Below are 25,405 nucleotides of genomic sequence, written 5' to 3'. Positions count from 1 at the left end.
TATTTTCAAATCATTCCTGACTTATGGCAACCCTAAAGTGACCCTCTCACGGGGTTTTCTTGGCAATACTTGTTCAGAAGCAAGTCCTCTTAGGCCAGTGGTAAACTGGCTGGGATTTCTGGGAGTTGTAGGCCAAAACACCTGGGGCCCCACAGGTTGAGAACCACTGTCTTAGGCTAAGAGAGTTGTGCTCTATTCAATACCAGAGTAAAGGTGCATTTAGTTTTTCTGGATTCGGGGGCTCTCAGTTTCCCCAAGAAGGACCTAGATCAGGCCCTTCAGTTACATTAATGTTCAGTAGCGAATCCCTCGATATCTTCGCAGTAGCATCTCCCTCTATGAACCGGTTGGTGGGGATGAGAGAGAGGACCTTCTCGGTGGTGGTCCCCTGCCTCTGGAACGCCCTTCCTAGAGACATAAGACAGGTCCCATCCCTCCCCTCCTTTCATAAGAGTTTGAAGACCTGGTGGTTTAAACAAGCCTTTGAGAACGACTAGTTCTAGCTCAGCCCCAGATACAGTTGAATATGGCCATATCTTTTTCTACCAATTACCCAGGTCACTTCCTGGGGCCCCCGGTGGCGCAGTGGGTTAAACCCCTGTGCAGGCAGGACTGAAGACTGACAGGTTGCAGGTTTGAATCCGGGGAGAGGCAGATGAGCCCCCTCTATCAGCTCCAGCTCCTCATGCGGGGACATGAGAGAAGCCTCCCACAAGGATGATAAAAAGATCAAATCATCCAGGCGTCCCTTGGGCAACGTCCTTGCAGACGGCCAATTCTCTCACACCAGAAGCAACATGCAGTTTCTCAAGTCGCTCCTGACACGACAAAAAAAAAAAAAAAAAAAAAAGGTCACTTCCTCCTATTAGTCCCTGGAAATGAACAGCCATAGACTGTACCTATTATTGTTGTTGCCTTGTACCTAATTTCCTGGGCCCTCTACAAATTGCACCTGTGTCGGTCTGGCCTTTTAAATGACCTTGAGCAGGCAGGATTATTTTAAATATGTATGTACTATTGTGATTTTTATGTTTATATTGTCTTGTTAATTTTCTGTTTATGTTTTTTACTTTGTATGTATTGATGATGTTACTTGGAAACCGCTCTGAGTCCCCTCGAGGAGATAGAGCGGTATATAAATAAAGTTTTGTTGTTGTTGTTGTTCCCTCCTGATTTTAGTACAAGGAGGTTTTGATTTAGAACAACCCAAAATCTCAACAAAACTACCTCTGCCACTTGTCACTTTTGACATTATGAGTTAACCAAGCTTTGGATTTGGCTCTTAGCCAACCACTTTCACCCTTCCCCAAACTTCATTAGGATTGTTTAGTAACCTTTTGTTTTCTGATGTCACTTGGCATTTGCAGTTTCCTTAGGAGGTTGTCACATTTGGAGCTTCCACATAATTTTGTGTTTAGTAGAGAGCCACCCTTCCTATTTTGAGTGTGCCTGTTCACTGTATTCATGCTTCACATGTTTAGGTGTTTATTGAAATCTTCTTGCTTACGCTTGTGCACACTTACAGATTTCATGTGTGGCTCTTATTTTCTGCAGCATGAACGGCAGTAGCTCTCTGTGCCGTTCTATAAAAATAGCACAATAATTGGAATAGCATACTAATCTTCTAGAAAAGAAAAAAAAACCAAGCGTACATCTGTAGCACAAAATGGCAGCTGCTTATACAACTCTGTGTGTATGTTTTCAAAATCAATACGCAGTTCACATCTTCTGACTCCCCTTGTAATCCTAATGGCTGTTTGGCACAGATACAGGCATATGGCCTTTTGGTGGAATTGGAACAGAGATACTTTGATATTAGCTTGTAATTGCTGTTTGACTGAATGCGGTAGTGCATCATAGCTTGTTGGTCAGGGCCACTAAAAGGGGTTCGTTTCTAAAAGGCACTTTAGGTGGTTTGTAGGGAATAAGAATGGGGAGGGCAGATGGGTTCCCCCCAAATATTTATAACTTTGTTTTTGGGTCTGCTACTTGCAGTTTTAAAAACTATTTACCATTATCCTGAGCAACCAAAAGGCAGTTAGGAGTCTTAGCTCCTTTGAGTTTCTGTGTTTCCAAAAAGAACTAGTACAGATTGAGTTATCCTTATCTGAAATGTTTAGGACCAGAAATATTTTTCAGATTTTAGAATGCTTGCATGTACATTGAGATAACTTGGAGATGGGGCCGGAGTCCCACATCAAATTAATTTTGGTTTCACATATACCGAACTGCTGACCGAAAGGTTAGTGGTTTGAATCCAGGGAGTGGAGTGAGCTCCCGTCTGTCAGCTCCAGCTTCCTACCATACGGGGACATGAGAGAAGCCTCTCACAGGATGGTAAAACATCTGGGTGTCCCCTGGGCAACGTCCTTGCAGAAGGCCAATTTTCTCACACCAGAAGTAACTTGCAGCTTCTCATGTTGCTCCTGACACACACACACACACACACACACACACACACACACACAATTGCCTCTGCAATGGGCTGTTGGGAACTGTGGTCCTGTAATGTCTGACGTGCCACAAACATCCCATTCTCCCTCTCTCTGAAGTGTAATCAGAAGACATATCTGCTTGAAGATATCTTCAGTTCATGCCTGATTCAAAAATTAAGAAGCCATGGGCCAGCTGTTGGATCAGATGTCAGATATCCCTTGGGGAGATAGGGCAGAACATAAAATTATTTATTTATGTGCAAAAGTCAGACCCATGATAGGTTCTGAAACAGATTCCTAAAATATTCTTCTCTGATGTTCTTTTGTAGATATATTAATATTAGCATGCACTATGCATAGCTTTTCCTAGCTCCAATGTTGTTCATCACCACAAATGCAAATAATTGGGAAGGCCCTTGCACATTTTAGAAAAACGTGCAAGAAAACTACTGAAAGGTTTCTTCCACACCTTCAACATCTGTCATGCTCCCAGATGTGCTGTAGCTGCACAAAGGAATAGGGGCAAAGACTGTCTAGATCAGTGGTTCTCAACCTGGGGTCCCCAGATGTTTTTGGCCTTCAACTCCCAGAAGTCCTAACAGCTGGTAAACTGGCTGGGATTTCTGAGAGTTGTAGGCCAAAAACATCTGGGGACCCCAGGTTGAGAACCATTGGTCTAGATACAGTCACAACTCAGAGGATCAACAAGAACATACATCAAAATGACCTGCAGCCAACTTAGAAACTCCAAAACTATCCTGAAAGCAGCCATTACTGTCGTCAGGCAATTACTGTGCTTTGCTAGCATATTCCTGGAATTGTGCAATATGGAATTACACTCCCATGCAAAGATAGGTGGAGTGGCTATGTTCACTAATGTGCTGCCCTTGGTAATTATATGATTAGGAGTAAAAAATGAAGCCTGTGGAAGGCTAGTATTGTTTCATTCCTAGATCTCAGGACAATGTCTGCTAAACCTCAATAGCCAATAAGCAGCTGTCCTTTGGTTGTTTTTTAAAAAATAGAACCGAAGACATGCTAAGCTCACATCATATACTTTTAGAAGGAAGTATGCAAGATCAAAGCAATAAATCATGCAGAGAAGCAGCAGTCAGCATCCTGTGTGCCTAGAACAGAACATAATTTCTTTTTCGTTTATAAATATTATTATTTAAATGTTTTATTTATGACAATAATTCAGGACATATTACACAGAAAATAAATTATAAACATGAATTAAAGTTGCCTAGGGCTTATATATTATTTCTGCACTAGTGCACATGCTCAGTTTTCCAGATGCTCTGGAAGTTGGCACAGAAGCAGTCTTTCATAACTTGTCTTTGACCCTTTGCATGCAAAAGGAGAAGGTTTAGTTATGAATATATTCCTTCCACCTCATAAATATGACAGCCTTTGGTTCATTAGTGACTTAGTAATCTCATCAATTGTATGATTATATTATGCCAAGAAACAGGACTAAAGGTTAAACTTTCCTAATTAATACAAACATTCTCATTTCCATTGTATACCATTCTTGCTAATAAGCAAAACTGTGGCCTGTAGCCTGTGTGTTAATGCCATCTATGCACAATTATGTGATAGATACAGAAGACACTTGCGAACTAATAATAAACATTAGAATTCAGAAGCCTCAGATCATGATTTGCCAGTCTTTAGTACTGACGTATTATGCCAAAAAAGCTTCCCAATTTGCCTGCAGAGGAGAAAGGGGAAATTTTTATTGTATAATATACAGGCATGGAAAGAAATCCCTAATCCTCCTTTCCTTTAGGGCCTAAGAAGGCAGGGATCATTCAGAAGTGCACCAATACGTTACATTGGAGGGGTGGGGGTTCCTTTTCTTGTGGACCCTCAATTGATAACAGGAGTCCCCAATGGCGCAGTGGGTTAAACCCTTGTGCCAGCAGGACTGCTGACCAAAAGGTCGGCGGTTCAAATCCAGGGAGCAGGGCAAGCTCCTGTCTTTCAGCTTCAGCTTCTCATGCAAGGACTTGAGGGAAGCCATCCACAGGATGGTAAAACACTCAAGCATCCTCTTGGCAACGTCCTTTCAGATGGCCAATGCTCTCACACCAGAAGTGTCTTGTAGTTTCTCAAGTCGCTCCTGGCACAGGGAGAGGTGGGTAATAAAATAATAATAATAATAATAATAATAATAATAATAATTGTTGTTGTTGTTGTTGTAAGCCAAGCCTTGATTTTTATAATTGATATTGCATTGCTTGTAAACAGGAGTAACAGATGCAAGTGTGTTACTGCCTCACTGACAGCAGTGCAGTATTAAAATCATTGACATTGTTCAGTCTTTTTCTATAGACAGAGAACGAGAAGGAAAATGACAAAATAACTTTCACTAAAAACCCAAGGCAAGAAATACATTGTTACTGTGATTCTACATAAATGAAAGATCAAAGTATACCTAGTGCATACCATCTGTTTAATAACAGATTCTTAAAAAATCCTTCATCCTTTATATATCTGCCGTCATAATAACAATGGACTAATCCCCACTCCATCTGTACAGGCCACTGTTCTGTATTAGATGTGGTACTCCTGCCAGTGGATGGGAACTGCTGTCTTCTATTCCCTGTCCACTCTCCAAATCTGGTCCAGAGAACTGAGGACTCTACAGCAAATTGGGGAGACCTCCTCAGGGGTTTCAAGGGAAGGAGGGGAGTGGAAGGAACAATCCCATTGTGAAACTGGATATCCAGTAGTGTAATTTTGAATTTAGCTCACTATTGCACTGGTGACCATTTTCAGCGAACAGTCATTTGCCCTAAAGTTGTATCAATCCCTTTTTGGAGGTTCTTGATGTAATTTTCATTGTTTAGCATATGTTCATTTTCCTGAAACAATACATATGAAGTGAGTTAATAAACATATTTTGGCAGCTCAGGTTTAGAAAGGCACATAAAGGCAGCCTCCCTTAACCTGGCACCTTTCAGTTGTGTTGACCAATTCTCATTCTGGGTGTGAATGATGAGAGTGGTGGTCCTAATACATCTGGAAGGTAAGAGATTCTGGCCTTGCACTAGGTAACAGCCATTCATTATTATTAGTATGATAGATGAGGAATTTTTTGGCTTTACTTTCACCTCCAGCAACATTATAAAATATATTTTCCCATTAAATATTCAATAATATTTATTGATTTTTCTACTGAATTGCCATTTTAAAACTGTTTTCTGTTAAGATTTAAAGATAATTAAGACTCTCAACCTCTTGTGATAAAACAACCCAACAAAACCAAATCCAGATTTCCTCTCTCAATCATTACACAGAGTACTGTGGAAGCCCAAAGTGGCTGGATAAAGTGGTCTTAGCCTGCTCTCGCTTTGAATGAAAAATTTCAACATTATGAAATGGGAAGAACTATCCAGATGCCCTAGTTTTGACCTTCAAATACCTTTAGAAATGCTGCCTGCTTTGTGGAGTTTGTCTCTTTTTTGTGATGCTTCTTGTAGTGATTGCCTCTCATGCTGTGATTTCATAGCCATTTTAATCTGATGGAGCTATTTTTTTTGTCTCTGTTGTTTTGAGAACAGTGTATCCCACTGACATTAATGCGAGCAACAAAAGGAGCAGGAATGAATATAAGGTTCTTGTAATGGCTCTTCAAGGAGAGTCAGGCCTTGATGAAGCCATAGATTTCCCATCAGAGTCCATTACAGCCGTCATGCTGTTTCCAAAGTGTTGGCAGCATGCCCTCTTTTCTCTAGCACTTCAGGAGAGGAGAGGGCAAATTATATTCATTAAAAAAGTAATAATTGGCCTGAGCTTTCTCGCTCAAAAAATGCTGCCCCAGCGCATGTAAAGAAAAACCTCTCCTTTCCCAGTTAAGACAGTTGGAGGAGAGAACCGGGGCAAGAAGATGTGTTTTGACTACTAATAGTTCAAATGGCAAGCAGATCTGCTGGTGGAGAGTGTTTTTCTATGGCAGTGGTTCTCATCCTGTGGGTCCCCAGATGTTTTGGCCTTCAACTCCCAGAAATCCTAACAGTTGGTAAACCAGTGGTTCTCAACCTGTGAGTCCCCAGGTGTTTTGGCCTTCAACTCCCAGAAATCCTAACAGCTGGTAAACTGGCTGGGATTTCTGGGAGTTGTAGGCCAAAAACATCTGGGGACCCCAGGTTGAGAACCACTGGGGTAAACTGTCTGGGATTCCTGGGGACTCACAAGTTGAGAACTACTGTTCTATGGAAATTGCTGTTTCTCTCAATGTGGAAAGCTGTTGGGTAGGGTTGGTGTTGGATATGGCACAGAGCGGCCTCTGAACATCAACAGCTTGGTTTCCGTGGGTTAATAAACATCCCCAGCCACAACACTTGAGAGGCACTGCATTGATTTCTGGCGCTGTGCCATTTCAGTGCAGGGCACTGAATTGTAGTTGCCTCCTTTTGGAGTCCCATCTTGAAGTAGGTCATTGGATAGTTGATAGCTTGGACTATAAAGACTATGTTTCCTTGTGGCCACCGAGTCCAAGCGGGGACAAGGTTTTTTGTTTTTTTTTTGTTTTTAGTTGCTCACTAACCCCTCCTGGATTATACTCCTAGCTTTCTAGTTTTGACAGCCTTGTGGCAAGAACTCAGAAAGTTCATAACCTTCTGTCCGAGCTCTCCTGTTCTGCCAGTCTTAAGTGCCTTTGCCGAGAAAACCTCTCAGATTCTCTCATAAGCTTTGGCCTAAAATGCACACACTGCAGAGAAAAAAATATCTGTATTGATTGCTGTTACTAATTCAAAGCCACAATGGAAGCCTAGCCCCACCTTGTGTTTCTACTGCATATTAGGTCTTCTTTCCTGAACATACTTGAGAAAAATTGCAGCAGTTAATAGGGATAATCTTAACTTTTGTGGGGATACCTATTAGTTTGTTTCAACAAAAAGCAAGTGTCCTGTGGGACATTCAATATTAATGTCTTGTGGTCACTTAGTTTATCTTTAAGGGACCATTGTTGCTCTTTAAATTGAGATACAGTTGCAGTGTACACTGTAATCAGAATCAGATCAAGTAGAGCTGGGAAATGTTATTGATGAGAATTTGATTCCTAAGGCTCTGTTTTTCAATCCATGTTCTCATCAACTATGACAGGTCACCAAATAATCTTAAAAATGCATGCTTTTATTATTTCATGAACCCCACATTTTGCCATTTCTCCTATGGTTATATTGTAAATTCTAAGGTTAATTGTTCTGTAATTGTTCTGTCACAATCCCACCCACTGCCACCTCTGCACACACAAAAAATAATTGCTTCCCCTTGGAAGCCATGTCTAGTGTTGACATGTTAAGTAGATTAGACCTCCCCCACCACACACACACAAACACACACACTCCCCTTCAGCAGGGTTAGGAATCATATGACCCTCAAGATTTTGTCAGTTACCTTATTATCCTGAATCTACTGAGTCTTCTCCATTTCAGAAGCTATGTAAGATTGGATCTAGTTAATACTTAAATGGGAGACTGCCAAGTAGAGATCTTTCTTTCAGCATGACAAAAAAAGCATCTTGACTAAGAATATACAGAGCGATTGCCAATCATATATGCTACTTCTGGATCAGTAGTCTGAATCCATAACAGGCAGATTCTTGTGTTCTTACGACTTGAGCTCAGAGCACTCTTCACCATTGGCTATGTTGGTTGGGCTGCCAATTCCTGAAATTTGCTCCCTTAATTACATTACGTTCCCTCATTATCTTGGAAGAAGTGGGAACTGAAATATTAATCCCTCCCTCAAAACCAGATGGCTGGCTAATCCTACTAATACTGTATAATTCATGTTGCTAACCCTTCCCATTCTTTTATGTTAATTTAATTTTTTATATTCATTGTAATTGATTTTTCTTAATACTAAAAAACCACCCCAAAACCTTGTCTTTCATGTAAGCATGTAAACATTCATTTCCATCATTCCATATATGCTTTGATTCAATGAAACTGGATTATTTTGGGCTCAGGTGTGCCTGGTCATGCTCTGGCTTAGTCGGAGGTGATGTTTTCCTGCAGGAATGAAGTTGTAAGTTGTTAGTCGTACCTTGTTCAGAGTATTCGACTTAATTTAAAGTAGTCCTTATAGTCCAAGACTATAAGGATGGCCCTAGCAGGCTTTTCACCCCATGGTATGAGACTAGCTTTGCACTCATATTTCAGTTTTAATGTAGAAGAATTTGAATGGAGGATTCCCCCCCTCCCCCCCAATGCCAAGGAAGTGCATGAGTTCTCCAGCTTGCTTCATCTTCTTGCCAGTTGTCTGTCTTTTTTAAAAAGTAGAGCATATATGATTGTGTGTAGATGCATATTTCTTATACCTGCTTTGGGAAGAAATCAAGTAAGCTCTACTGAGTTGAATGAATGTTACAGAAGTGAGAAGTATGGTTCCCAAAATAAAGTACTTCTTCCTTGCAGCTTTAGCTACTTTTGCAGAAAAAATCCAAGAGTAAAAGAAAATGTTGTTATATAACTGACCCAAAGTGAAACAGTTGTATTCTAATTTTGTTTTTGTTTTTTTATTATAGTGTTCTGTTCAACATTTGAGCATTAAACCATGTGCTGATAAGACACACACCTTTGGAAATGAGACAGAGTCCATTTTTCAGTGTGTTGAATCATTTATATGAAATGCAAATTTGCATCTGATGGTTGGGCTTTTTTCCCCTTGTGGTAGGCCACTTGTGCCCTTTGATAAAGTCTCTGGATACATTTAGACCCAAGAGTATAGGTCTGGAATGCTAAATCCTTCATGCACAAAGCTCTGTGCCATAGAGGTCCCTACAGTAACATTGAGGTAGAGCAGAAATCCATGAGCAGCTCATCAAAAGTGGCACCAAAGGAAGCTTGCTTCTGTTGGCTCAAACAAGTGAGCCAAATCAAGTGCTGCAGTGGGGGGGGGGGGGGGGGACCAATTCTCTTGCCCCTTCTGACTATTTCAAATTGTTCAGGGAAGAGGAAGTCTCCCCTCTTTATGGCCCCAATTGTTTGTTTGTTTACTATATATCTTGCCTTTCTATTCCCCGGGGTGGACTCAAGGTGGCTTATAGATAGGCAATAATTCAGTGCCTTCACAACAATATACAGTTAAAATACATTGAAATTAAAATTGAAATCAAAATTATATACATTAAAACATTATAAACCATTACTAGCACTACTAGCAATCCACAATCGTAATCCAGGTCATTCTGGTAGTCATTGCACATAGTTCCAGTTAATCTACTTGCACTATGGTTCTTCTCTGAAGGCTTGATCCCAGAGCCACATTTTCACTCCTTTTCTGAAGGTGAGGAGGGAGGCTTCCAAAAGGTTCATCCAAATGATTTGCTCTCTTTGTTTATCAGCACCATTGATCATTTATGTAGGCTGAAAAACAGTAAGAGTGCCATGGTGGTTATGACAGGAATACTCAGACCTCTCAAGGTTTCAGGCAAAACCTCTTGTGTTTTGATGGACTTTTGTGATAATAGCTTGGAAACTGCTGAGAGAAGTTGGGTAGAAGTGTGAATTGGGCTATCTGATATCTGTATGTCTCTCTGCACAGGAGGAGCTAACTAGCACCAGTGTGGAACATATCATAGTCAATCCAAATGCAGCTTATGATAAATTTAAGGACAAGAGAGTTGGCACCAGGGGACTAGGTAAGTATATCAGTTTCCATAGGTTCCTCACTTGGAATACATCTGAGGACAGGGATGAACCAAAAGATCTAGAGCAGTGGTTCCCAATCTGTGGTCCACAAAAACTAAAATATGGTCTGCAGCCTCACTATTGCTACACCATTGCAACGAGAGAGACTGGTCTCACAAAACCCTCTTATAGTGCTGAGGCTTAGTAAATATGATTTTCTGTGGGCGAGTAGATGGCGACTACTGGATGGCATATGTTCTGTATCAGAAACTAGATGTGGTCTGTTCTTTGCAGTTTTCTGAATCAGCACCCCCAAATAACTAAATCAAATCTAAAGTTGACAAAAACTGATTTGTAACCCTTTTAGTACTAATGTTGGAGAGTGGTCCCTGGTCAAGTGGTCTCTGGTCAAGTGGTCCCTGGTCAAAAAAAGGTTGGGAGCCACTGAGTTCTAGAGTCTGCTCTGAACTAGCGAGTACACAAAGAACAGAGGGAAAACGATGTCCTGAACAAATTCAGGGATCACAATTAAAGTATTTGACAACTTCTGCCATTAAACAGAATAATATGAAATTGCATTAATTGGAAAATTCTAAGGGATGATGGAAGTACCTTCCCAGAGAGTCCTCATTTAATTAACTGAGACTCTCACCAGTTTATATACATATCCCATGAAGGAGACGTATCTGCCATAACATCATATGATGCAGTTTTTGTTACTAGGTTATAAATGCCATTTCCTAATTGATTCTATCATAAAAACATGGGAAAATTTTGTTTTTGCGATCTATACAAAAGGTTAAAAATGCATATGGAAGGTTAAAAAATGGCAGCCACAAAAATGAAATTTATGGAGTATAACAACTACTTTCAAATCAAGTACCACACAATTAAACAGCAAATAACACTTTCAAAGCAGCTACAGAAAATTTTTCACATTTTATTACATAGTATAATGATCTTTCTCTTGGTGAACAAAATGCTTTAGGAAAGTCCTACTAATACAAGCTCCTTTTTAATGAATATATGCATTTGCGTATGAACACATTTGTATTGTTGCTGCCAGATATGTATGAGTATATAGCCTGTGTTGTCTAAGTGATTACACGCCAGAGGTTTATTGAAATTTAGTATATCAGAGTGACCATCATCTATGGGAATTTTGCAAGAAAGCAGTATGGTCCTTCTTTTTATTTGAATATGTGTTTGTAGATTTAAGATACCAGTAGCTCCAGTTTTTATTACAAGGGTAATTGCGCAACCAGACTTTACAGATGTGTGGTGAAATACATGAGAAGTTGATAGAAAGCTCTATTTTACAAGAGTGATTTCATGAGCAAAGAGCTCTTCCCTGTAAGAGCCAATTGTGTTTAATTTTTAATGAAAACTACATGAAATAGGAGGTAGTCTATAAACAGTAACATTTAATTTCCCTCTTTTATCTTCTAGACTTCTCTGATCGCATTGGTAAATCCAAAAGAACTGGCTACGAATCTGGAGACTATGAAATCGTAAGTATCTAATATACTTGGATTGAACAGAGGAGCCCAAGGTGTTTGAGACAAAAACTATGTACGCTATAAATCTTCCACTAAGTAATAATCAATATGTTCCTGAGGTTCAATAGATAGTATATGTTGCAGGGTATTTTCCGGGCCCAATTCAAGGTACAGGTTATCACCTATAAAGGTACAGGTTATCACCTATAAAGCCTTTAATGGTTTGGGACCACCCTACCTTCGTGACCGCATCTCCCTCCATGAACCTGCCCGATCCCTCCGATCCTTGGGGGAGGCTCTCCTTTCACCTCTACCATTGTCTCAGTCCCGCCTTGTGGGAACAAGGGAGAGAGCCTTTTCCTCAGTGGCTCCCCATCTATGGAATACACTGCCTGGTGAGATTAAGCGAGCCCCCACCTTAGAAAGTTTTAAGAAGAATCTCAAAACCTGGCTTTTCCACTGTGCTTTCAGAGATTCACTATATAATCTTATTTCACCATTCACCCTTAATTTTGTCTTCAGTGCACCCTTTATACGAAGGTCCTTTTTCTTGACTCCATCTCGGAAGAGTTCCTCCGTCACAAATAAGTTGCTCCACTGCTATTTCACCCCTTGTTTTTATCCCTAGTATTTTAATTTGTACATGTGGCCCACTCATTGTTTTCTGTCTTGAATTGTTTTATTTTACTGTAATTTTATATTGGTTATAAAATTCTTATAGTGTATGTTTTATGTAATTGATTGTGTTGCTGTTTATGTTTTGATTTTATTTTGTTGCTGTGTTGTTGGGCTTGGCTTCATGTAAGCCTCCCCGAGTCCCCGTTGGGGAGATGGTGGTGGAGTACAAATAAAGTGTATTATTATTATTATTATTATTATTATTATTTTATTATATTATTGTATTGAGGAGTATGTTATTCAAAGTATTATCAGCACAATGATACCTGTTACTTATTACTGTAGGATCTTTCTGTATTCAAATATTGATTTTTGATTCAAGAATCTATTTATTTCCCTTAAGTTAGGAGAAGGACTGGGTGTTAAAGAAACTCCCCAGCAGAAATACCAACGTTTGTTGCATGAAGTTCAAGAGCTGACTACTGAAGTAGAGAAGATTAAGGTAAGAATTTCTCTGTTCTCTTATCACGTATTTACTTTTGCCCCTTTGCCTTTAATCTGTGGAACTATCCACCTCTTGAGACCAAGTCTAGTCCTTGTTTTATTGCTAGACAGCATCTAATGTAAAATCTAATGCATCAGGTAAATGAGTTTTTGTCTTAATGTGTCAGGTCTTGTGCTGTAGCATCAATGCTAGCATAATTAAAAATAGCCCAGTAGTAGAGAGGTTTGGGTCTATAACAACTGTTAATTTTAGTGTCTCTAGGCCTATACCTTGATCTCTTGCAATCTTATTTGGTTTCAGGGGTTAAGCAGATTTAGATGTAGTTCTTATTTGGATGGGAGACATTACTGTGCTAGATAAACCAGTGACCTGATTTATTGTAAGACCGCTTTTGATGTTCCTTCCACAGAACACTGTGAAGGAATCTACAGCTGAGGAAAAACTGACACCAGTTGCCCTTGCAAAACAGGTGGCTGGTCTGAAGCAACAACTGGTTTCCACCCACCTGGAGAAACTGCTTGGGCCAGATGCTGCCATTAACTTAACAGATCCTGATGGTGCTTTGGCCAAGTAAGTCATGATTCAGTTGGTACTAAGCATAGTCCCATAGTCGAGGCTTAACCCTGAAAAACATGTGAAGGAGTCGTCCTTCCTGGGAGATTCTATGAGCTATCATTGAAGAAGCAACCTTTCCAGCCTCACATGGGTTCAGACAGTAATGGAGAGCAGACATGGCTGTTACTGCAAACAAGGGTTTGGAAAGGTCTCTTGTGGCTGAAAAAAATATTGTGAAGCCAAAAAAGGCCCATTTGCAACCTTTTCCTGAAATTTGGGGTCTTGTTCGTGCTTAACAGGAGCCCCTAGAATCACAGAAATATCAAGTTAGAAGAAACCACAAGGGTCATGCAACCTGACTTTGTTCTCCCATGCACTCCTGACAGATGATTTTTGAAAGATGCCAGAGAAGGAGACCATGCCTAGATTCAGATTAGATCATAGGACTAGAAGGAACATGATGTCATCATATCCAGTTCATTTCCTTGAGGGACTGGGTCATTATTGCAGTCAACAGTAGAACAGTAGCTGCCGTTATATTCTGCAGGGAGTGATGTGGGCTTTCAAAAGAAAAAAATATATAGTGGGAACATTTTATTTTGCTGCCCTAAATCTTTGAAAATCTGACCCAGTGTGCTGAGTTATGTCTTGTAGGCACTAAAAAAGCTAATGAAGGATTTTTTTTTACCCTTCCCAGTTGTCCATTTGACATTGATTTCAAACATTTTGTATATGTGACACGTCTATAGTATTTATATTATTTAGATGTTAATAAAAACAAAATTAAAGCGTGAGAACTTGTTCATGTAGTCATGCTAGCATGTCTGAAAAGCTGTACTGATACATAAATGTTTTGTTGTGATAATGTCTAGAAAAAGCAACTTAAAATATTGAATGACATCTAACATCATGGTCTTTTTTTATTGTGTTAGAAGCTATTGTTGTTTTTTGAGTTTTAATGCATATATTTATTTTTATTGTATTTATGTATATGTATTGCATCCAATTGCTACCTTTTGTGAGCTGCTCTGAGTCCCCCTGCTGGGTGAGAAGGATGGGATATAAATGTAGTAAATAAAATAATAAATAAATTTGAGAAACTGCAAGTCACGTCTGGTGTGAGAGAATTGACCGTCTGCAGAGACGTTGTCCGGGGTGCAGAGACACCTGGATGTATTATCATCCTTTGGGAGGCTTCTCTCATGTCCCCGCATGAGAAACTGGAGCTGACAGATGGGAGCTCACGCATCTTGCAGATTCGAATTGCTGACTTTCAGGTCAGCAGTTCAGTGTGCACAAGGGTTTAACCCACTGGCACAGTGGTGTTTTTTTTTTTTACCGATCTTATTTATTTATTTATTTACTTTGCTTGTATACCGCAGTTTCTCAGCTCGAAGGCGACTCAACGCGGTTCACAACATAGCAAAAACAGTCATAACAAAATAGCAATAAATGATTTAAAAACCAAGAAAGCACAATATACAGTGATGGCACATCAATAACAACACAACAACGTCTCGTAACTAGAATCGTGATCCAATTCGTCGTCTATAATTCCGTTCCTATATTCATCATATTCATTGCACCTTCCAGGCATCAAAATAGCCCAAAAATCTGTGTTAAGGGGCTTCCTTATCCCAGATTTTGCACTTACATAGGGTTGAAAAGTAAAGATGAATCCCCCCCTCAATTCTATCCCATTAGCATAGCTTGATGTTCTCCTTTCAATTCCAACTTTGCCTAGTATTTTCTCCTTTCTAGTTTTTCATTCAGTTTATTTATTTTTAAAAGATCTAGAAAGATTCAGCGTGCACTATGGCTTACAGAATAAAAAAATGAAAATGCAATTACATTTGAGGGATACCAACCACTAAAATATACATACATATATTGTGATGCTTTGAGTTAAGAGTTTGATATTTCAAAGTGAATATGCCCATTGAAATACTATTATATCATTCCAGCCCCCCTACACCCCCCCATTTTACGTGTGTTTAAATAAAATGTACATTATAAATAACACATAATGTATAAATGCACATTCACGTGGAACAATTAAAAAAGAAAGAAGCACAAAGCACATAGTGAAGATGTTGAAGAATCATTTTCTTCATACTGTACTCATTCCAGCCTCCCTCCTTCCCTTGCCCTCTCTTTCTCTCTCTCTCAATCTTTCTCTCTCTCTCTCTTCATGAAACCAAACATACCAGGAATAAAAACCACACAGTCAACTAACCCAAAGTTCCTCAAAGCGGACAAGAGCATGAAGCATGGAGGCCTAAAGCCCTGTACACTTGCGCTAGCTCTCCCCCTGGTGTTTGCTCTTAACTCAAAATGCTCTTAAATCGGGATGCTCTTAAGTCGAGGTTCTACTGTACAGTATTATGTATATGTTTAGTGTAAGTAAAAGGCTGACTAGAATTCTTAGTACATTTCTCAAAGTGAGAAACCTTTCACCAAGCTCATTGGCCATAAGCATACAAGAACATAACTAATTAGATCACACAAATTTTCTTATGGAAAAGGAGAAATTGATTTTTAATAAGATGGACCATGTGTGTTGTAAGCCAGTGAGTGTACCCATTCTCACAGCCTTCCTATTCTAATCTGTGAGTGAAATTCAAGAACAGCAGGTAGCAGCAATTAAAACCAGTGTAATCTATGGAGAACTACATTCACTTACTTTGTATAATAAATACGTCAAATATTTATGTATTTATGTATTATGTACGTTAAGTATTTGTGGCATTGAATTGTGCCTTGTTTTAAACCGTCCTGAGTCCCCTTCGAGGTGGGAAGGGCGGGATATGTATGCAATAATAAATAAATAAATGTAAACATTTATGGCTTCTTCAACTTGCCAGGCGTTTGCTCATTCAACTGGAAGCGGCCAGGAGTACTAAAGCCACTCCTCCAGGTGGGAAGAGCCCTGCAAAAGCCCCTGCTAGCACTGTAAACACGGTGACCTACGAGCTGCACTCCCGGCCTGAGCAGGACAAATTTTCTCAGGCTGCCAAGGTAAGAATGTTCATCACTTGCTCTTTAGAGGTTCTGAGGAAATGTCTTGGAGAGATAAATGTGTGAGAGGGGAATCGTTTGGAACGAGTCTCATTTTGTGGAAAGGTACCTTTCTGTTCTCACAATAAGCTCTGTGGGCAGGGTAATAGAGAGCCAAGCATTCCTCCATCTGCAGATTTATGGCTGGAAAAGGAAGAATCTATTTTTGTGTCAACTTCCCAATCTATAGAACAGTTTTATATTACAGTTCTCCCCTTCCCCCCAAATTCATGGACTTTAGGGGTGTAGGACCGCTGCGAAAGTGGAAAATCCCAAGTGCCAATGCATTCCTTCAAGAGCAACTCTAACTCCCTTGACCCCTATCTGCTGCTACTTAATGTAGCTCTCTTCAAGTAGGGCCATTGCTGGCCAAGGTGAAATTTTGACAGTACTTCGTTAGACTTTTCTTCTGAAATTCAAAGTTATTTTTGGGAAGTAAGGAGACTGAAACATCCTCATCAGCTTGCTCTTGCCTGTGTAGGTTGCAGAACTGGAGAAACGGTTGGCTGAACTGGAAGCTACAGTCCGCTGTGAGCAGGATGTCCAGGTGAGACAAATGGGAGAGTGGAAACACCAAGCGCATAGTGAATATGAGGACCGGAAAAGCTTAGGTAACAGCAGGAGTAGGCTTAATAACAGGCTAAGATTACAGTAATCCCATCGTCCTATGTATTAGCCACTCTTATGGCATGAAGATTATTTCTTCTTTGCAGTCAAATGTATGGAAAAAAGGAATGCCCTTGTAGCATGGGCTGTTTGGCAAAACAGTCCTGTCTTCCACTTTCTGTCTCTTGCAATTCCCACCTTCCCTAAGCCTGCTAAGCAATAGATAAATGGAATTGAGACTTGGTTTCTCTTTTTTACCCATATTTTTATTGTAAATATATTAGGGATTATATTTTAAGAAGCTGTGGTATTGCAGCGGGTTTAACAGCTGAGCTGCTGAACTTGTTGACCAGAAGGTCGGCGGTTCAAATTTGTGGGACGGGGTAACGGCGCTCCATGCAGTCATGCCGGCAATCTGACCTAGGAGGTATCTACAGAAATGGAGATGAGCACCAACCCCCAGAGTCAGAGTCAACTAGACTTAATGTCAAGGGGAAACCTTTACATTTTTCATTATGCATAGGGAAGGGTACAAGAGTGGATATAGAATAGGGACATTTTCATCACCTTACATTTTTGTCTTCTTTTGTTGTTGTCTAATACAAAAAAGGTTTCCAGCATGTTAAAAAATAAATAAAAAATACGATCATTTTTAAATATCTAAAACAAAAGATAGAAAAGTGGGTGTACACAGTTTTGAAACAAAGGAGATAGAAAAGTTGAGAAATGGAAACTAGAAAGCCCTAACTAACGCTTCGTACCCTTCCTCTGCTGTCGTTGCTGTCCAACTTTCCTTTTTTCTCCCCATTAGAAACCCCATCCTAGAGTGTTGATGCTTCATGAGCACCACAGTGCACTATTGAGTGGCCTTATTTCGCATCATGGACATTTCACCTTCTTACCAAAGGCTGTCTAGCACTGCAGTGTCTGTCTGTCATTAATTTTGCCTTTTTTCTCTGTTTAGAATCCTCTGTCTGTTGGACTACAAGGAGGTAGTCTTATGGTAAGGAATTAATGGGATCTTTGGAGTAGTCTGAGCTTCATAGGACTGAAAGAAATCTAAGCGTCTTGCTTTTAAGAACTGGGCCTAAGGATTGTATATTAGTTTCATCTATGGATGTTGCAAGCCTGGTTTGGGATGGATCAGTGGTGTAATGAGTATATGTGGGTAAACCAAAGAATGGAACAAGGAAGGAGGGAATGTACTGATTTGAAAAGATGATCTTCCTTTTCATCCTTAGTCCTCTGGCAGGTAGCAAGAGCCAGTGTGCTTTTCTTAATCTCTGCTGTTCGGAGTAATCAAATACAGTTGGCACCCACGTTTGCAAGCTTAACTTTTGTGGATTTCATTGTTCACTGATTAGATAAAAATATTTTCTCTTGAAATCTCTAGGTATAAGAGCCTTCAGAAAGTCCTTTCTATTTCACGGGGGTATTGAATACTGTGGTCTTCAATACTTGAGGACAAATGTTTCAATACCACTTTTAAGCACACATTTTCTTAGTCAGTCAGAATCTGGGATGATTGTTTCCAAATCTTTTCCACAGATCAATCTTATTCCTCAATATTAAAAAAATAACTGAAATTAAAAATGTACATGGCCTAGAAGCCATGTTTTAATCTTCCATTTCACTTAGTAGTATGAATTGCTCGCATGGCAGTACAAGTAACATCCTTGTGGCCTGTTTTTGAATTTCAGACAAAAAACTAAAATAGGTTATTTGCAGAATTTTGAATAAAGAAAGAGTATACTCCTCTAATTCAGTGGTTCCCAACCTTTTTTTAGATTTAGTTTGGCTATTTGGGGTGCTGATTAAGAAAACTGCATTGGATAGACAACATCAGCTCTAGTTTCTGATACAGAACATATGCTATTCAGTAGTTGCCATCTGCTCGCCCACAGAAAACTGTATTTAATAAGCCTCTGCACTATAAGGAGATTTTGTGAGACCAGTCGCTCTCGTTGCAATGGTGTAGTAACGATGAGGTCACGGACCATATTTTAGTTCTTGTGGACCACTGTTGGTCCATGGACCACAGGTTGGGAACCACTGCTCTAATTGCTCTTGTGGCTAATTACCACATTTCAGCAAAGACATATTAAATCAATCTCTTAAGTCTTATAATCTTGCCAGTTTTTGGAACTTAAATTATTTCCTTTTATTAACAATGACACTGAAATGATATCAAAGGTGATAGAGTAAGGATTCATTTTCTTTGCCAAATTTCCAAGATTATTTATATTGTAGCTGGTAGAGAAAGAAATATCCAGAAGTTAAACAGTGAAGGCTTTGAAACAGAAAGGTAAATTATATCTAGCTAGAGCAAATGTTACATATAGCCTGTGGACAAATAGGATAATAACATGAACTCTGTACCAATGGGATCTGTAACCATGGTTTAACCTCATTGAATCTGAAATAAATGTATCCTTTCTAGGAATTGTCTGGGTCCCCCAGGCAATTCTATGGAAGCTCCCGTCAGATGTTGTTCATTTCAATTGGGTTCACTCTTATCCATGGTTTTCTATAGTAAGTTCAAGAACATATCCCTCATGGATTTTGGGGTTGTACTTTACGCCAGGCAGTTGAGCTTTGTAAGCTGGAGGAATGTACATATCCATGGAATAAAAGGCTGGAGATGTCAGAATGAGCATAGATGCTCAATTCCTTATATTGCTTTGAACTAGAAAACTATTTTTTGCGAATATGCATTTGTTCTAATTCACTTATTCCTTGTCACACCCTATCCGTAGGAAACTGTAGAGATCATGCAGGCCAAAGTCAGCTCCTTAGATGTGGCATCCCTGGACCAGGTGGAGGCAAGGCTACAGGTACGTCCTAACTCTTAAGTAGTTTAATCAACCAGGGGAGTCATGCTATGCATGGATTTGGGGGATTCTGGCTGGACCCAAGCTCTTTTAACAGCAGATTTTTCATCTCTAGAGTGTCTTGGGAAAGGTGAATGAGATTGCCAAACACAAGGCCACTGTGGAGGATGCAGACACTCAAAGCAAGGTCAGATCCCTTTTCTTTGTATGTCTGTGTTTCTGTCTGTACCTCAGTGCATAAGAAATCCACAATACCACTTTGTACATTCCTATCTGCATATGTGTGTGTGGACTCAGTGAAGGTACTTCCAGCAGTTTCTACCCAAGCCCTGGTTCTGACTACAACATCTTGGAACTGCATTGAATCAGTGTGATTCCTGTTCCTGATGGCAAAGAACATTGCTGTATAGAATTCATAAGATTCCTGCCTGCACTGAAAAAGAAAATAGATGCATCTCAGTTGTGAATATATATTGTCGAAGGCTTTCATGGCTGGAATTACTGGGTTGCTGTGAGTTTTCCAGGCTGTATGGGCATTTTCCAGAAGCATTCTTTCCTGACGTTTTGCCTGCATCTATGGCAGGTGTACTCAGAGCTTGTGAGGACCTCACAACGTCTGAGGACGCCTGCCATAGATGCAGGCAAAATGTCAGGAGAGAATGCTTGTGGAACATAGCCCTACAGCCCAAAAACGTTAGAGCAACTAAGTTGTGAATGTTTTGAGGAAGCCAGTAGGATTAGTTTCATTTTCAAAGACTTCAAAATCCCAATATGAATTGGCAACTGCAGCCTGAGAAACATTAAGGAAGGAAAATAAGATTGTGTTTGTGAGTGCCTGTTCTGCTTTCCTGACTGTTTCACATTGAATGGTTATCACTGAGTCGCTCAACACCAGGTAGCTGTCAACTGCATGTATGAATGGAACTGAATTTCATTGCATTTTAGGCAGCTTCAGGCAATATGACCATTCTCCCTGTGCTGACCCATTCAAGGCAGGTCACTCTTGGCATTGTAGCTCTCAAGGAATGGACATGGAATGTTTGTACACAAGATCAATATTAACTGGCTTCAGCTGTCCTCATAAAAGCAAAGAGATCTATATAATGTGAGGACAATCCTGATTACATTTTTGTTGCTGTTTGTTGTGTATGCAAGAGATGCCTCCACCTCTGAACATGTGCAGCGGGGGCACCAAATGTCCTGTTTCAGTTTCCCATGTGACCTTCCTCCTTTCTTCCCCTCTAGGTACATCAGCTTTATGAAACTGTGCAACACTGGAGTCCCTTGGCCAGCACCCTGCCTGAAGTGGTGCAGCGCCTAGTCACGGTGCGGCAGTTGCATGAACAAGGTGAGGCCCTGGGCCAAGCTCATCTGGACGGGGCAGATTTAAAATTGGAGGCACAAAAGCATTGGGCTTCCAATTTTTACCCTATGAACAATTTGATTGCTGAATGCATCTTTACTCTACCTCCTAATTTGGCTTTGTTGATGTTGTCTTTCGTAGCCATGCAGTTTGGACAGCTTCTGACTCACTTGGACACTACCCAACAGATGATTGCTAATTCCCTGAAGGACAACATTACTTTGCTGACACAGGTGGGACTCAGAGAGCACTTTCCCTGTAGAGCAGGCCTATACAACCATTGGTTCTCCAGGTGTTTAGGACTCCAGCTCCCAGAAGCCCTGGCCAGTGGTCAGGAATTTTGGGGCTGAAGTCCAAAATACCTGAAGAGCCACAGGTTGTGTGGGTTTGCTGTAGATCAGTGGTTCTCAACCTGTGGGTCCCCAGGTGTTTTGGCCTACAACTCCCAGAAATCCCAGCCAGTTTACTAGCTGTTAGGATTTCTAGTAGTTGAAGGCTAAAACATCTGGGGACCCGTAGGTTGAGAACCACTGATGTAGAGAGTTGGAGAAATTTCCTTTTAGGCCTAGAATCCCCAAGCAATATGTCTTTGTGGAGAGTGGGGAATTCTGAGAGTCATAGCCCCCCCTCCCCCCCCCCCCCCAAAAAAACTTTTCCAAACTACTCTGCAACTGACACAGCCACACAGGGAAGGCCAATTGTGGAAGGTTAGTGGGTGCACTGAGACCATGAAGGGCCACATCTCCACACTGCATCTGGCAAATATAATCTCAAAAATGTCCCTTTACACAACAGGAGGGGCATTTAGCCATAATTTTGAGCCCTTCTAGATAATTTTTGGTCCACAAGATGCCTTTTTTAACAATAGGAAATGGGAAGATTAAAAAAGAAATATCCACGGAGAACCTACAAAAAAGGCTGTGAGGAGCCACATGTAGCTTGTGGTCATACTCGCCGAAGGCTGCTCTTGGGAAGCAGAATCACATAGCATCCTGCCATGACTAGAAACGGCAGGTATAGCTGTTGTTGAAGGTGGGCCTAATGGCAAAGCCTTTTCCAAATCATGAATCAGGAAATACCCCTTCCTGAAGGGGAGTGGCAGCTCTGCTAGTTCCCTCCCTTTTGTGGGGGGTGGGATGGGATGGAGGGTCCATCATGGCCCCAGAGACATATTGAGGGAAATGAGGTATTAGGAAAATGTGCTCCATTTATCCAGGTCTGAAAATACAACTATTTAACTGGTAGAGAGCATGGAGCCTTTTCAGAGTTTTTCTGATCACATTCATGGCTGGTTTCATAACTTTTTTGAAGCATTTGTGAACTCAAATTATTATGAGCATGGTGCTAGCTGACTTGTGTGATAATGTCCCACAAGTTGCACAGGTGAGTTACTGTGTTGCCTATCTGGTTGACGGCTTTCCACATTTTCTCCTTAGGTTCAGAAGACCATGAAGGAGAACCTTGCTGCTGTTGAGGACAATTTTGCCAGCATTGATGCACGGATGAAGAAGCTTGCCAAGTGAAGCCCCTAAATCAGTCTACTGAGGCAAGGCACATATGTTGCCTGCTGTCCAAACGCACTAACTGCTCCGTCCCTTCCCTACCTCTGTCCCTTTTCTTGTGCACTTGTAGCAGGGGATCAGCCTTCATGCAGGCCAGGGTATTGAGTGCTTAGTTTGCTGACAGACTTCTCTTCCCCCTGCCTTTCCCTTCCCCTTCCTCTCACCCAATGTTTTGCTCTCCTTATGGCAATGCCAACTGCAGAGGGCAGCACTGCATTCCAGTCTGGGGGGGGGGGGGGGGGAGGGAACCATCCTTTGCATACCTACCTGCGCAAGGAACACTCACTGTTTGACCCCAAACAAGGAGCCTTATGCTGGGAAAGGTATCTTATGTACCCCCTCAGTCTGGCATGGAGGTGGATCATATTGTTGTATAATTATAATTATTTACTGTCATTAAACTCTTAATGCTTACTGTTCTGTCTTGAGTCTTCTGATCAGGAGCCAATTTGGTGCTGGCCTCACTTTTCTGTAGCTTCTTAAGTTCCCTTCTTCAGTTCTCGTCTGCTTTCTAGGAGAAGTCAATGACTAATAGCCACCTCTGGTACACCAACGAGTGCAATTTGCCCTCCAGATTTGCAGGTTTGATTTTTGCAGAATTGATAATTCATGGGTTTGATTAAAATGTTATCTCTAAAAATCTCTAGATCCTCCAGTGTGATTCTTTGCTCAGTTTCTAGTGGGTTTTAAAGTCATGTTGGAGGATCCAGACATTTGTAGAGAGGTGTTTTCTTAGGTTAAAAAATATATCATTTATTTCATTTGCAGTTTTTTGCTTTCACTGAGATTCTGTGCTCCTAAAACCCAGCGAATGTGTAGAGTTGCCTATATGTACCTCTTTATACTCATACCAGTTGCTGGAAAGAGTGCTGCTACCCTCATGTTTTGCCTGTGGGCTTCCCATGGTCAAATGAGTGGCATTCTATGGGAAACAATATGTTTGATGGAATAGGCCTTTGAACAGATCCACCACAGATTCAGTTGGCCAGAATAATTGTGTTACACCACACTTGTGTAACTACTGGAGTAGACAGTGGGAGCAGGAGAAAAAAGGAGGCATCATGTGTAAAGGCTTTGAAGAATTGGATGACTTCAGACCCGCAGATTTTCATCCCTTTTTATTGAAAAAAGAGGATATGTCTATTACACAATGAGAAAAATCTGCCTTAGATTCTCCATTTTCTGGGGGTTTTTTTTTAAACCTCTGAGACATAAGGATGATCCAGCCTCAAACTAGCAGCTCTGTTTCTGTTTGGTTTTGTTTTAACTGCCTTGCCTCAGAAAAAGGAGGAAGGAGGAAATATCCGAGTTCCAGAAATCTCCGTTTCAGATTTTTTAAAAACTGTCTTACCTTGGGAGAAAGAAGAAAGGAAAAGGGGGGGGGGATCATACCCAAATGGCTCTGTGGCTATTATGTGAGGAACACAAACATATTTATTTTGTCCCCAAAAAATTGAGTTGTGATTATTATGCATGATGACTATTATGTGATGAAATACAGTATATAAAGAGTGAAGAATGAACTGTATAGACACCGATGTACTAGAATTTATTTTTTTTATTTATTTACAGTACTTACATTCTGTCCTTCTCACCTTAAAGGGAACTCAGGGCAGATCACAGAACATATATACGGCAAATATTCAATGCCGATTATACAATGAAATGACAGACATCAGATAGAGGTATATTTATGCTTTTTTCTCAGCATTTGGCCTCTTTGGAGGCTGTGCTTTGTTCCGGCCACAGGAGGGTGCTGTCATTCCATCTTGTCAAAGAGCTTTCTTTGTTCAAAAACTTTCCTCTGAAACGCTGTGCCTAAAAACCTTCACGCTTAATGTAGCTCCTATTCATGTACTCACATTGCTATTTTTGATCTGCTAGGTGAGCGGGGAGCTGGGCTGAAGATCAGGAGCTCACCCTGATGCGGCTTCGAACTGTTAACCTTTCAGTTGGCAAGATTTACTGTCTCACTGTTCATCAGTTTGAGAGTCTTCAGGGAAACTTCTAACATTTAGAAGAAGTGATCCATAAGGCTACAAAAACCCACTTACCTCATTCCACACTCAAGAGTCCTAACACAAAAATCTCAACACAAGTTTGAAAACAATGTGCACCTGTTCTGCTCATTTTGTCAAGAATGTCTGATTACACCGTGTGGCAATGAAAAACTTCAGTTGCCACATTGTGTGGAGTTTATACTAAAATCATTAGTGGCAAGGAAATCACATCATATGCCCACATTTTTAATAATATATTCAGTTTTAAAACATCTTGACTTAAAAAAAAAAGAAAGACTATTTAGGTGACCAGTAGGATCCAAGGCATACTCAGTTTGGGCCTCCGACGGACATTTCTATTCATGTATATAGCTTAGAAACTCAGTTTCAAAAAATAGATTAACCCCAACAAATCCTTCACCTGTGTAAATTCTGGTGACCTCTTTGAATTGCTATGCAGAAGCAGATACGGCGTTTTAGCTCAGAGGTAAAGCCAGGACTTGGAATATCCCCTGACATGAAGTCCAGTCGTGTCCGACTCTGGGGTGTGGTGCTCCATTTCTAAGCCGAAGAGCCAGCGTTGTCCATAGACACCTCCACGGTCACGTGGCCGGCATGACTGCATGGAGCACTGTTACCTTCCTGCTTGTAAAGTTTACGATCCTTAATTGCCTTAATTGTCTCCCAAGAAGAGCCATTAAGCTGTTTGCTACAACAGTAAATCTTTG

General features: G+C 40.6%; 1 protein-coding gene across 1 annotated transcript in view; it reads left to right on the top strand.

Moving 5' to 3' along the window:
- Positions 1 to 23,091, top strand: part of DCTN2 (dynactin subunit 2) — a 53,905-nt gene extending 30,814 nt beyond the window's left edge. Inside the window, exons 3-14 of the mRNA XM_060762981.2 lie at positions 9,996 to 10,092; positions 11,531 to 11,592; positions 12,602 to 12,700; positions 13,113 to 13,273; positions 16,123 to 16,276; positions 16,797 to 16,862; positions 17,886 to 17,924; positions 19,678 to 19,755; positions 19,868 to 19,939; positions 20,998 to 21,100; positions 21,257 to 21,348; positions 22,552 to 23,091. Of these exons, the coding sequence (XP_060618964.2) occupies positions 9,996 to 10,092; positions 11,531 to 11,592; positions 12,602 to 12,700; positions 13,113 to 13,273; positions 16,123 to 16,276; positions 16,797 to 16,862; positions 17,886 to 17,924; positions 19,678 to 19,755; positions 19,868 to 19,939; positions 20,998 to 21,100; positions 21,257 to 21,348; positions 22,552 to 22,638 (1,110 nt within the window). The 3' untranslated portion in view covers positions 22,639 to 23,091. The remainder of the gene's footprint in view (positions 1 to 9,995; positions 10,093 to 11,530; positions 11,593 to 12,601; positions 12,701 to 13,112; positions 13,274 to 16,122; positions 16,277 to 16,796; positions 16,863 to 17,885; positions 17,925 to 19,677; positions 19,756 to 19,867; positions 19,940 to 20,997; positions 21,101 to 21,256; positions 21,349 to 22,551) is intronic.
- Positions 23,092 to 25,405: the final 2,314 nt, after the last annotated feature.

The sequence above is a fragment of the Anolis sagrei genome, chromosome 2, assembly GCF_037176765.1.
Source record: "Anolis sagrei isolate rAnoSag1 chromosome 2, rAnoSag1.mat, whole genome shotgun sequence".
NCBI lineage: Eukaryota > Metazoa > Chordata > Lepidosauria > Squamata > Dactyloidae > Anolis > Anolis sagrei.
Note: the sequence above shows the minus strand (reverse complement) of the source record. Positions and strands in the feature narration are given on the sequence as shown.